At 38.7% G+C, this 13,952-nt stretch overlaps 1 protein-coding gene across 11 annotated transcripts in view; it reads left to right on the plus strand.

Moving 5' to 3' along the window:
• The window catches only part of PCNT (pericentrin), a 70,164-nt gene that overhangs the window by 44,473 nt on the left and 11,739 nt on the right, over positions 1-13,952 (plus strand). For 9 of the 11 annotated variants that reach the window (XM_063162574.1, XM_063162578.1, XM_063162576.1 and 6 more), the window contains 11 exons: positions 756-926; positions 2,068-2,220; positions 2,611-2,781; positions 3,043-4,143; positions 6,013-6,540; positions 7,223-7,319; positions 7,799-7,953; positions 10,749-10,946; positions 11,204-11,377; positions 12,097-12,292; positions 13,354-13,567. In XM_063162574.1, the coding sequence (XP_063018644.1) occupies positions 756-926; positions 2,068-2,220; positions 2,611-2,781; positions 3,043-4,143; positions 6,013-6,540; positions 7,223-7,319; positions 7,799-7,953; positions 10,749-10,946; positions 11,204-11,377; positions 12,097-12,292; positions 13,354-13,567 (3,158 nt within the window). The remainder of the gene's footprint in view (positions 1-755; positions 927-2,067; positions 2,221-2,610; positions 2,782-3,042; positions 4,144-6,012; positions 6,541-7,222; positions 7,320-7,798; positions 7,954-10,748; positions 10,947-11,203; positions 11,378-12,096; positions 12,293-13,353; positions 13,568-13,952) is intronic. The other 2 variants (XM_063162575.1, XM_063162584.1) reach the window with 2 other exon arrangements.

The following is a 13,952-nucleotide window of genomic DNA, read 5'->3' on the forward strand; positions in this document are numbered from 1 at the left end:
TGTTACTACTACCGAGTTAATCACAGCCTGGAGTTAAGAATTACAATCCATTTAGCAAAAGTTTGCTGTTGGACAGCAGAGGCAATTACTGCCTGTGGTTTCTTGTCAAGCTTTACTGGATTAAGTATATATTTGTATGGTTATTCTTTGGACAATTCCCAAGTGAACCTTTCCTCCTTGGACTGACCCAGCTCCTGAGAAGGATTGTGAGAGAAGGAGGATCAAAACCCAATTTTTTTTCTTAATAAAATAAGATGTGGTAGCTTGGCAGATCACAGGCTGGACAAACTTAGTGCTGTTTTATCACATTCTGACTGAACTTGATGTGTTTTTGAGTAGGTTTTGATCTACCCAGAACTCTTCATTTCTTAAACTGTGTCCATCTATCAAATTTAGTTTGGCACATATATGGTATCATATCAAATTTGGAAATGGCTAGAAGAACAAGATGTTATGTTCTTAAACATATAAAGAGTTGTGTAACTGAGAAAGTGTAATTTATCACTGATTGCTAAATTTTCTGAAGTTGCTAAACTTGGATTACAAAAAGTAAAAGGGTAAAAACTTAAATGAGCTTTAAAAAGCATTCAGTTGTTTTGAGTTTTTATTTCTTTATAGGCCACTGGGATGATGTACTGCTCTTATTGTACTGGGTGTGTCAGGGTCAATGAAGTATTTCAGCAGGATTGTTCTGGTTTAGTAGGTTTGTATATTGACAGCAATTAATTCTAACACCTAAAAAACTCTTTTTTCAGGATAAAGAGGCATTGCAACAGCAGCAGTACAACAACCTGATCCAGATCTCTGCCCTGCAGTCTAAGCTGGATGAAGCAAGGCACCGAGTGCCCGTGGATGGCAGCTCTGCCCCAGTGCTGAAGGAGCAGCTGCAGGCAGAGCAGGAAGCACTGCAGGCCAAGGAGAGAGAGGTGAGGGCTTTGGGAGAGTTCTGCCAACTTGGAATTGCTTTGGCCTCAACCAACCTTCCTTTTTCTTCTTTGTTCTTTGCTCATCTCCCTCCCTGCTGGAAACCATCTTGAGATGATTCACGTGACTTTGAGACTGATCACTATCAGTTGTAAACTGATTTTCCTTTCCTTCCAAAGTTGAAATAGGCAGATACATTTCAAAAGTGAGAGATAATTACTATATATTTTTTATATGTTATATAATTTTATTTTAGATAATTATTATATATTCTTAGACCATAATGGTGTGATATAACCTGTTTTGAGAGAATGGTTGTGGTGAATTTTTGTTTCAAGCTAAGAAGAAACAGAGAAAATTGCTCCCAATATCTGGAACTCTTATTGGATTTACAGTATAAATGTATACACAATCCCATTGTATTACTATATTATAACATCTGTGATATAGAAGCATAGTCCAGTTAAGGATGTGGAAAAAAAGAAAAACAGGAGTGATCCTTCAGTTAATTGTACACCATTCTTTCAAGAGCAGAACAAGATAAAAAAAATAATTTCTTCAAGATGGAATTTCCATTTCTCTTATGAAGCCTGATTTCAACAGTCATAATTCCCAAAGCCACTATACCTTGCTACCCATTAAGGCAAGAGATGATAAAAACAGTGGATGGCAACATCACACTGCAGAGAGAAGTGTGGTTATTGAATCATCTCTTTGTTGTCTGTGTTATTGGGATTGGCACTGCAAGGCTCATTTCTGGCTTCTGGGAGGACAAGGATGGTGTTTATATTGACTGCTTGTCTTTGTTGCACATCAAATGCTAATTTGTCTCATATTGTTGCATCCAATGACACCAAAGCCTTGATTGCTCACAATACAGATTAATGCATCTTTTGTGAGCAGGTAGATTTTTTTAAAAAAGGAAGCAGAAAACCACCTTTGCAGTACTTGGGTTTTACAGATGAGGAGCTGGAACACAAGCTTTTTATATTTATTTACTTATATGTGATTAATGCAAGCTGATTAGAGTTTACATCACTGAATTTGCTGATGTTGCTTCTTGTCATTAAATAATACAATGAATGAAGTTTTATCTTAGAGGATTTAACTGAAACAGCTCTGCATCTCTTCTTTTGTTTTTAGATTGCAAGCTTGCTAGACCAAGTGGAACAATATAAAGATAACCTGAGCAAGAAAGATGAGGAGATATTGCAGCTGAACTTGCAGTTAGAGATACAAAAGAACTTGAGTACTTCCAACATCATGCAGCTTCAGGCAGAGAATGCACACTTGCAGGTGGGTTCCTCTAGCTTTAGTGCACTGCCTAAAATGTCAGGGACCTTCTTGCTTGAGTGCTGAGGTCTTCATCTCATGACGTTGTAAACAGATTTTGGGTTGTTCCTCTTGCCATCAGAATGTTGCATTACCTTTACAAGACTAATGCTGGGTATCATAGAACCAGAGCCTCCCAATATTGTAGATTCATGATTGTAGCATTATCTTCTGCAGTGATTTGATTTAAATCAAAAGCTGAGGTTATTTTCTGGGTTGGGGCAGTCTAACACAGTGATGTGAACCTGTAGAAGAAGCTCTAGTTGTGTTCCTGAGCTCTTCACCATTTCTAGTAAGTAAGAGAATGTTTAAATCAAGTTCCCTTCTAATGAGATTTTTGTTTTCTCTGGTCAGGAGGATCTAACAAAACTTCATGTGAAGCAAAGCCAGGACCTGGGCATTGGTGATTCCTCAGCTTTGTCATTCCCACAAGCACTGCTTGAAGAAAAGAATCAAGAAATTGATCACTTGAATGAGCAGATCAAGAGACTTGAGCATGAGCTGCAGAATGCTCTGGAGAACAAAGTAAGAGTGCTTACTATATGTTCATTGTTTGATTTTTGGGGGAAGCAAGGTGTGCAGATTCTTATTGTAAATTAAATCTGTGTGATAATTCTCTTAGCAAAGTAGAGATTGTTTTGAGAATTTACCAGCTGAAATGTGTGGTTGTTCTTGCTGTTAAATGTGTGATTTAATGCCTGTGTGATTCAGAAGAGAAATATAAACTCTGTGTGCAATAATAATTGCCTACATACAGTAATATTCAGTCCTTTTCCTGTTGCTTAGGTTGCAGAAGACCAAAAAGCTGAAGTTGAAGAGCTCAGGTCACTGGTGGAGCACCTTCGCCTTGACCAGGAGAGGCTGCACAAGGACAAGGAGGAAGAGGTGGAACAACTCCATGGAGTCATTGAGAAGCTTCAAAAAGAGCTGGCACAATTTGGACCAGTATGTCATGAGGACAGTGACAACCCAGTTTATTTCTATGAAAATGCCTTGGAAAAATCAGTGGAAAACCTTCAGAATGAGCTGAAGAAAGGACTGATAGCTTGTCAAGGTGATGCTGATCCAAACAGAAGAAACTCATTGGTACACTCCAAAGTGAGAGAGCTTCAGGAGGAGCTGGAGCTTGTCTCAGCTTCTAAAGAAGCTCTGCAGCAGCAGCTGGAAAAAACGGAATTGCAGCTCAAAACAGAAGTGGAAATTTTGGAGAAAAAATGCCAACAGCTGCGAGAGTCATCAGAGCAGTCTGCTGCAGAGCTCACCTCCCTGAGAATCCAGCACCAGGCACTTCAGGAGGAATACAAGGTTTCCCAAAGTCTTTTGTCCCAGAGAGAGGCTGAGACAAAGATCACTACATCTCGAGTTCAAGAACTTGAAGATAAGGTGAGAGAAAGGGAAGCAAATATTCTAGAGAAAGAGATGCAAATTAAGACAATGGCAGATCAAAGAGAAGCCGACACAACTGAGCTGCAGTACTTAACAGAAAAAGCAGCAGAGCTCCAAACAGAGTTGGAAAAGAGAGGTGCAAGTCAGGCACAAGATGTTTACAGTCTTCAATTAGAAGTTTCTAGACTTGATTTGCAGGTGCAAGCACTGAATCAGAAAGAAGTAGCTTACCTGAGAGAAATCAAGGCACTGCAGGGGGGCACTGCAAAACTGAAAGCTGAAATCAAGGCCCAGAGGAAAGAGCTTGAAGCCCTACGGTTGGAAAGAGCTGAAATTCTTTCACAGTTGGAGTCTTGCAAGAAAGGTCATGAAGAGACTCAATTTCTCAAGCCATCCTGCCAGAGTAAAAGAAAAGATGTAGCCCTTAAAAATGGAATGCAGGAATTAGAAGCAAATATTGATCAGTCATTTGAAGTATTGGCTTCCCCTACTGCTAGACAGGTACATGATTTGATTTTTAATAGCATTATTTGTTGTGGAGACTTTTTTTTAATAATACATTTCTAGATTAATAGATTAAATACCTTTCCCCCATTTTACTCTATTTTGCCTGCAAGAGTAGTTAGTAGTTAGAAGTAGTTACTTCTTTCTTTCCACCTGTGAGTTCTTTCCAGCTTATTTTTTTTCCTCCTGATCTATTGAGGATGGAGAGTGAGAGGATGGGCACCTGCAAGCCAAGCAATGAGCCCACCGTGAGCTACCAGAACTTTTTGTTTGATATTCTACATGGCTGTATTGGATAACTGCTTGAAAACACTTCAACATGTCTCCTTTCCTTTCAGAAATTCTGATTTTCTGTGACTCTTTCTTGTAATTATTCTGAATCTTCTCTAGAACTGTTTGCTCCAAGTAACCTAATCTGAAATTCTTATTAAATCACTCCATTTTAGAAAGCAGTAGGACCCTTTTTTCAGAGAGCTGTAGAAATCTGTCATACACCAATTTACTGTCTTTAAAGGCTGCCTTACAGAGGTGATAAGTGCTAGTTAAGAGGGTTTATGTGAAGAGTTGGAGCATACAGGAAAGGAAAAAACATTCAGTGTCAGGCTTATGTGGATTTTCAGGGCCCTGCTTGGCAGTATGTTCCAGTAATCATCCAAGGTAAATGAATTATTTCAAGAAATGACAGGATAATTGCATGTATAATGACATGTTTATTTTTAAAGCAGAAATGAGGAGTGTAGCTATGCAAAACATGTGATCATTCCTAGTGTTTGTATTTTTATTTGCCTGGAAGATCAAGTTTGGAGCAGTGCCGTCAGTGCCTGGGTGACTCTGTACACTCAGGGGCTGCCCCAGAAATCTCTCAGGAAAAGGAAATAGCTGGGAAAAGTGTTAAATAGCTGGGAAAAGTGTTAAATGGCCCATGGAGATTCATACACTTCAGACCATGGCATGTGTCTGTACAAGGCAGCAGACTTCCAGTCCAGTGCCTGCTGGCCATGTTGTTTATACAGGCAGGGATTGTCAGATCCCTGTTTAAAAAACAAAATTAATTTAGTATCCAGTGAAGAGAGAATTGGTAGCATTTTGAAGGATATCAGGCAATGCTGACACGCTGGGGACAGTTAAATTATTTTAAAAATAATTTTTCAAGTAGAAACTTGGACTATGAAAGGTTTAAATTTATATTTGTGTCAGTATATGTATTTTATTTCCATGTTTAAGAGGAAGTTTTTAAGTAGGCTGAGGAGGGGTAATTATCAAAATTGTAGAATATGTTGAATCAAAGTAAATAAACTGGCATGTCTTCAAGCATTCATTACAATAGAATTTTTTTCCCATGGATCTAGCTCATCCAGGTATTAGGAAAAGTATAATGTTGCAGTCTTAAAGGAGCAAAGAATCTCTCCTACATTTATGCTTGGGTTCCAAAGGGGAAACAATGTGAAAATTAGGAAATTTATTAAAATGAAAGCTGGAGGAGCAGCAAAACGAGTAAAGTCCTGGCACTGGGCTTATAACAGATGATTAAGAGGGATGATTAACACAAAAGGATTAAGGTAATGGTCTAAAATGAGAGGGATAACAATTATTCACTGTATCTGACAAACTAACAGGTATGGAGGATAAAATGAAATTTCCATGTTGACAAGTTTAAAATAAACTAAAATATCTGCTCAAATAGTGCCTTATTTAGACTCAGTCACAGAATCAGAGGTTAAAATAGTAATTTTACCTTAAAACTACTTAGATAAAGCAATTGAAGGAAAAATCAACCAATTCTAAAAGGTCTTTAAGTGCATGTTTCTCAGTTTGTAAAATCATACTCAAATTCCATTAAACAATTAATGGGTTATTTCATTACAGGAAAAAGATGAAGTTATGTTTGACTTGACAATTCACAATAAAAATCCAAAAGCACAGATGAAGCAATCGCAAGAAAATATCTTGTGCCAGGAGTTGGACATGATCCCCAGCTCTGAAGGGGATCAAGATTTGAAAAAGCATTGCCAACAAATGTTGGAAATTCATCCAACTCCTGATTCACCAAAACACAATTTGAGCACAGACAAAGAGACTCCAAAACATTTCCAGAATTTAATTGCAAGTATGTCTTCCTGGGGCTCGCCTGAGATCATGAGAAAGCAAGACATGAGCATGGAGCTTCAGCCAGTGCTTCACCTGACCCCCTTCTCAGAAGCTGAAAACACAGATTTTCAAATTGTGCACTCAAGGTCATCCCTGCAAGGAGAGAATTCCATGTCACTGGGATATTCTAACATGGATGAAAATGGCAGTGGGGATGCAGCAATGGGAGTAGGTAGAAAATCTCCAGCTTTCTCTGAAAGCACCTATTCTGTTGATGATGATGAAGATATGGAGAAGAAGCTTTTGGTAAGTGGTATTTCATGACTGATTCAGTTCTTATTAAACAAGACTGCTCAGCCCTGTCCCCCTGGGATCATTAAAGGGCCATGGGCTCCAAGTAATAGAAACCTACACACTGCTGGGAGTAGGTCTAGTGAAGTTCTGGACACAGAATTATTAGTTCCTCTCTTACTGTGGTAAAAACAGATAAATTTGTGACACTTCATGTGTCAGTAATTGAGCTAAACATGTAAAACCTCAGTGTACTCTAACAGCTCCCCACTTCTTCAACAATCTGTTATTGGGTGTTCAAAGAGACTCTTTCAAATCTGGATTTGAGGCTTTAATGGCAGTATTTTATATATTGTATACATATATAAATATATATTGACTGTATCCTCTAATTTCACAGGAAGATAAAGTCTGTACTTAAGAAAATTTCTCTCTGGCTGTGTATTTTTGTGCTTTGCTTTGATAGGTAATTAAATATAAATAGATGTATCTTAAAACTACTAAAAGAGGAAAAAATTTAGATGGAATGGCTTCCAGAGAGCACCAATGTTGCATTTAATCATTATTTTTGCCATGTCTAACACTTGGATTGAGTAGGCACTTCGTAAAATCTGCAGTAGTAAAAAAGTTATCATAAATGCTGAAAGCGATAGCTACATTCAGAAAACGAAAGTAACATGAAAAACTTCTTCTCAAGCAGATGAGAGAAGCTGATAATCTGACTTTAACCCCTTCTGATTTACAAGATGATGAAAGATCAAGAGCATCTGCCATGAGCGATGGATGTGGCAGCAGTAAGTTGAACTTTGTCAGCTCCTTTTACCTTTTGTTAACTTCAATATTAAAAACATGTTTCTCCTTTCTCCCATTTTCTTTTACTGTGGGTCTTATTAGAAAGCTAGGCCTTAGGCAGGTAGTTCTTTGTTAAGAATTATACATATATATGTATATACATACATATATACACACACACACACATATATATATATATAAATGTGTGTTGTGCCTGCTTTTACCTGTTCATCTGCATCCAGGACAGAGGCAGGAGGTTTGAGCCCTGACTTAAATACTTAGCTACTACTCTCAATCTGAAGGCAACTTAATGATTTTTAACTTGTTTAAGTTAATTGAAATCTCAACCAACCAACTCCATCTGACCCTGTGTTCATACAAGCAGAAGAAATCATGGTTATTTTGCAAGTGGTTGTTGCAGTTTCGAGTTCTTTCTATTTTTATAACACTTTGTGGGGATGGGGGTTGTCTCTTCCTTCAGATACCAGCTCAAATTTGGCAGCTAATCTAAAGCAGGAGCTACAGACATCAGATCACCTGGATGCCAACGTCATGGCTTACCTGCGGTACCGAGGGATAATCCCAGATATTATGGAATCAATGAAAGAAAAGGAAATACTTTCACCACAGATGAAGGTAATGTATGATTAATTTGAGCCTACCAGCAAATTAAAACTGGGCAGCAAAAATGAAATGATCATATTATGTTACTTTTACACTGAAAAGTGTTCTGTAATGGTTCAAACTTCAAGATGATGATGGTTCTTGTCCTTGCATCTCTTGTGACATTACTGATGTTTGCTTGTCCTTGCTAGAATTGAGCTACTTTTGCCAGGACAGCACTGATGCTGTTTCAGGATGTGGGGTACAAGGACTGTTTATTCTGCTTTATGGGTTTACCTTGGAGGCTTCACAGAATGTTGTTTCAGAAGCAGTCACAGCTGGCTGACATCATGCTCCTCTGCCTGTTCTTGTCATGGTGATGTGATGGAGACACCAGTGAGCTGTGGAAACACCAGTGCAAGGTGTGCAGGGACAGGTCAGAGCCAGTTCAAGCAACATGAGGAATATACAGAAGACTGAGCTGTGAGTGCCCACTCTAGTCAGTAATTAAAAGCTGAAGAAAGGATATGCCTAGAACTCTTTGCTTTGCTGAGCAAGCTCTCAGCCATTTCAAAAATTCCAGCTACAGGAAGGGAGAAATTCTCATCTGTGAGAGAATACAGTAGGTTACAGTGAGGTCTCAAGTAGTAAGAAACTAGAAGAAATACCTTTCCTAGAAAGTGAATCATGCCTGCTAATATGCTTAGCAGGTTCCTTCAGGTTGCCCAGCAAATGGGAGGAAGGTAAGGCAGAGTTCAAATTCACAAGATGAAGGAGGCTGGGCCTTTATGGCTGCTCAAGTCAGAACAAAGATCCTTCCCCCATCCATCTGCCCTTAACAAGAGACATGATGCTCTAGGGCTGGAGAAGGAAGAACACATGGAATAACTGATGCCATCCAGGAAAAGCCAAACATGCAAAGCTGCTGAAACCATCTGCTGGCATTAGAACCAGTGCTACCAGAAAAGCACATCAGGTGGTAGTAATTGGAGATTCCTTACTGAGAGGCACTGGAGCACCTTCCTCCCATCCAGATACTTTCTCTAGAGAAGCTTGTTGCTTGCCTGCAGCTTGCATTTGTGGTGTCATTGAGGCTGCCAAGCTGAGTGAGCCCTACAGATGATCACCTGTGTGGGGTCTAACAGCTCTGCAAAAAGGACAGTCCCAAGGTTTGGGACTATGGGTGATATTCTCTATCCTCCCAGTCAGAGGAAGGGGACCAGGATAGAACTCCTGGCTGTGCAGCTGGTGCAATACTTAGGGTTTTCATTTTTATTACCATGGATTTACCTTTGAGAAGCCAGAAATATTGGGAGCTCATGCAAGTCACTCAAGTGAGACAAGATGTCTCCACCAATAACATGGCCAGACCTATAAGGAAAGCTTTAAATTAGATGAGGAAAGGACTGGAGGAATGAAGTCCCTCCTACTGTGAGAAAAAGATCAGATTCAAGACCACCAGAAGAACCTGGACATAGCTAAGTCCATGGGACCCAAAGATATGAATCCCAGGGTCCTGAGGAAATTTTGCAGTTGGAATTGCCAAGGCAGTCTCCATTGTTTCTGAAAAGTCACAGCAGTTAAAGTCCCCAGTGACTGGAGAAAAGGGAATCATAGCAGCCTTTTTTTAAAAGCTTAATGACAATCACCCTGGAAACTACTGATCTTTCAGCCTCACCTCAGTGCCCAGTAAGATCATGAAATGGATTGGACATGAGTACAGAATTTCTTGTGATGACACACTAGCACAGAGGTGGTGAATCCCTAGGAGTCCATCCCAGAATCCATTCAAAATGAGATTGGATGGGGCTTTGTGCATCCTGAAATAAGAGATGATGTTCCCCGTGCCTGTCACAGCAGAGCTGGACTAGATATTATGTTGAAAGATCCCTTCCAACTGAAAACCATTCTGTGATTTTGTGTCTAAAAAATTGCGTGTCAGAGACTTCATGGAAAAGGTCATTTTTATTTTACCTTAAGAAACAGATTTTTTTGGTTTTTTTTTTTTTTAAGCTTCTTTAGTGGGGTATCCATCTAGACTTTACTGTCTGTAGGAGCTGAGTGCATAATCCAGTACTAAATGTTTAGTTTGAACACTTAACTGTGCTTTTGATGTTAATGTTTGCTAAAGGTTTTCACTGATTATTGAAGTAATGACTCTTTTGATTCCAGCGACAGAAAAGCAACTTAAGTTTTTTTTAAAGTAATTTTAAAACTGTGCAAGGAAAGAATATAAGGAGTTAAATAAAAGTACTCTGTGTTGTTTTTCAAGTGCATAGCAATGAGGAACAGCTCCACATGGAGGCTGGGATATTTCTGATGAGATGTGTGTAAGAAAAGGATTTAAATCTCCAGTGACCTTCCTTGAAAAGAGGCCAGGAAACATCTGTGCATGATGTAATAGTTTGTGAACAGGGAATTTATTTAAAATTCATTATTTGGCCTGACAGTGTCAGAGGAAACAATTTCCACTGTGTAAATTATTAGAACTGGTTATTTTGGGAGTTGATATTTGTACATAATTTGCTAAATTAAGCCAAGGTTGTCTAAATACATAATTCAGTTTTCTGGCATCACTGGAGTTGAGTAACATAACTTCAGACTTGATAGAATTTGATTTATTCCCTGAAAGTTTGCTGAATGGTTCAGAAACAAAGGCCAAGTACAGCCCTTTGGCATAAATAATAAAATAATTCATGTTTAATTGCATTTTAGTGTGTTGATACAGACACCTTACTTTTGTTGTCTGTTACTAGCCCATCTCACTCTTACACTTCCAGGATGCTGATGCCTGTTTCCTAATATTATCTTTGTTTTCTGTTCCTCAGACTGTGCTGAAGATGGTGTATGAGGAGAGCCGCAAAATCTTGGCTTTGTCAGAGCATCCCTTGGCTTTGAGGGAGCTGAAGAACATCCCTCAGAGCCAAGTGGCAATGGAGGGCTGGCAGAAGGAGGGATTATCCCTGCTGGATGCTATCCAGTCACTGAAGGATTACCTCAGCAAGGTGGCAGACAGAGGAGACAAGGTATGGCTATAAAATACCCTTTAAAGCAAGGGAACCAGGTTGTGTGTGTGTATATATATACACACACACATAAATGTATATTATACATAAAATATGTTATGAGACATGTCTGTGTGTATATATGTTTAAGGAGTAAGGGACAGTACTCTTTAAACCCTTCTAAAAGTGCTTAAATTAACAGGTATACTCTTATGGTATGAAAGATGCTGGGTTAGAAGTTGAGAGAGATGCCATTTAAAAAAAAAATATTTTAACAGGAAACATCAGGTGTTGCTGTTGACTGGAGAGGAGAACTTCTGCAGGCAGTACAGAGCGTATTTGAGAAGGAGAGAAATGTGTTGCAAATTGACTTGAAGTCTCACTTCTCCAATCCTGCATCTGGTGATACAAGTTCATTAGAGGAAAAGCTGGAGTATATAATCAAACAGCAAGTATGAAAAGTTCTTAGTGTGCTGCTCATAAATCACTTCTTTATTCTCTTTAATTTTTAATTTTTTTTTTCGGTTTTATTGCTTCTGTTGTTAAATCTTTGTATTAAATCTGTATAAAATCTGTGTAGGATTATATTATTATCTTGTATAATGCAGATGGTGTGGGATCAGTAGCTGAGTTGCTGTTGTGGTAGCATTTTTCTTGAACTTTTTCCATAGTGTTACAAAACCTATTGATTATTGTAGCTGGCATCAAGAAATGGATAGGACATAAGTACAGAATTTCTTGTGATGACACACTGGCACAGTGAGGTGGTGAATCTCTAGGAGTCCATCCCAGAATCTATTCAAAATGAGATTCACTGTGATAGTGAATAGGACATACTTTGTTGAATTCTTTCCCTCCTTCCCATTTATCTAGAACTTAACAGACCTCTCTTGTAAAGGGTATATATTGAACTAACTCTGAATCTGGGGGCTTTTTGCCAGTAATATTTAGTTTCTAGGTTGTAGTAACTATGTATAAACTTGACAAGGCAAGTGAAGCGGGGTTTTTCTTTTTTTACATAATGTTAACATTTTGCATTAATGCGAAGCACAAACTCGGTCATTTGAGTGCTTCAATACAAAACTTGTACTGCAAGAGTTTCCTTAGTGTTTATCCTTGCAGAAGATATGGAAATAGCCTTGCAGTTTGAATAGGCCTTGCTTTGTTTCAGGAGGAGCAGAGGCAGATGGTTGTGGAGCACCTCTTCTCCTCAGACAGGAACAGCCTGCTGTCAGAAATCCAGGAGCTGCGGGCTCAGCTCCACATGGCGCACCTGCAGAGCCAGGAGAAGCTGCAGCAGCTGCAGGAAACCCTCACCAAGGCTGAAGATCATGGCAACAAACAGGAGCACCAGCTCCGGAGGAAAGGTAATTCTTGCTGGCTTTGTCAGCTCTTTCTGTCTTCTGCAGCAGCTCCTTTTTGCCTCAAAGGGAAAAGGCAAAAAGAAAAAAGTGTTCTGCAATTAGCAGAGGCTGTACAATTCCTCAGTTTTACTGAATGCACTCAGGCTGCCTATGATGAGAGCAGTTCTTTTTCCTATCAGTAGTTAAGATAAATCTATGAGAAGCAAAGAGAAGCTGTGAAATAACCCAAAGCAATGGAACTGAAGCAGTAAATACATGAAAAACTGGTGGTGAAAACCCAGCAGGGACAGTAAACCCCCTGCTTGTTTGCAGAGAATTATTTATCTTGTGTTTGCTAGTTTAGAATCAAAGAATCATTTAGGTTGGATAAGACCTTTAACACTGAAGTCTCACCATAAACAGTGCCAAGGCCACTGCTAAACCATGTTCCTGACTAAATAAGCAAGGCTTGGTTTTCACAGCAGGGTCCCTTTATGTAATAAGGAAACAAGTGCAAGTGACCTTGATCAAAAATAAACACTGCTTTTTCCTTCTTGTTGTTTTCCCATCACTATCACTCAGGATTCAGCCATTTTATAGCACATGCACTAGTCCAATAGAGGAAAACTTTCTGGACATCCAGAAGTTTATTACTAATTTTATTTACATAATGCTGTAGACATAGGTACATTAATTATTTTAAAGTACTTATCAAACAGGAACCTCCAAATTTAGGGAGAGTTGTTTTTCTTAACTCACTGACCTGAACAGAGCTGGCAAAACAGGTTCTACATAGTGATTCCTGTTATAAGGAATGTAGGGAAACTTATCTATATGTAAGTGGATAAGTTTGTTTAATGAGTTTGAAAATCCATTAATGATATTACAGAATATCACAAGGATAGAATCACATTGTTTATACATGCTTTTGTTGATTCCTCTTATGTTTGAAAAGAGATTAATTCTTCCGACAAGAACACTTCAGTACAGCTGACTTTTTTTTCTAATTTAAATTAGTGTAAGTGATACCATATTGTCAAAGTATCTTTAATGTAAATAACTGTAACAGTGTTTTCTTATTCTAGTTGAATTATTGGAATATAAACTTCAGCAGGAAAAATCTATTGTAAGTGACTTGCACAGCACCCTCTCTGAGGAGCAGAAAAGATCCTCTGAAACCTGTGATCTCCTGAATCAAGAAAAAGCATCCCTGAAATCAGAGCTTTCTGGAAGCAAGCAAGAGAATGAAAGGTTGCAGAAATCCCTGGAAGAGCTTCAGAGGGAAATAAATCATTTACGGTGAGAAGATTTATTTATTTACTTGATTTATCAGCAGGTAAAGCTCTGAAAGAGCTTTGTACTAATTGGTTCCATAAAGCACTTGGAAACACAGGAAGGAAAACCATGGTCCCTCACTTTTAAAGGGTTATGTTTTCTTTACTAAATTCTGTCATCTTGGGTATGTTCCTTTCCCACTCCCTTCTGAGTGTATGCCAATATTTTGCTTTCCTCTCACAGGACAACTTTGCTCTGCCAGAATAAATAACCTATCTCTTCATTGTTACTAAATCGAGCAATTCTAGCTTGGCTTGCAGGGAGGTAAATGTTTTCAGCTGCTAACTAGCTGTGACTTGAAAACTGACCCTCTTTAGAAAGAATAGAGACCACTTTAAAGAAACAAAAA

Source organism: Melospiza melodia, chromosome 8 (assembly GCF_035770615.1).
Source record: "Melospiza melodia melodia isolate bMelMel2 chromosome 8, bMelMel2.pri, whole genome shotgun sequence".
Lineage (NCBI taxonomy): Eukaryota > Metazoa > Chordata > Aves > Passeriformes > Passerellidae > Melospiza > Melospiza melodia.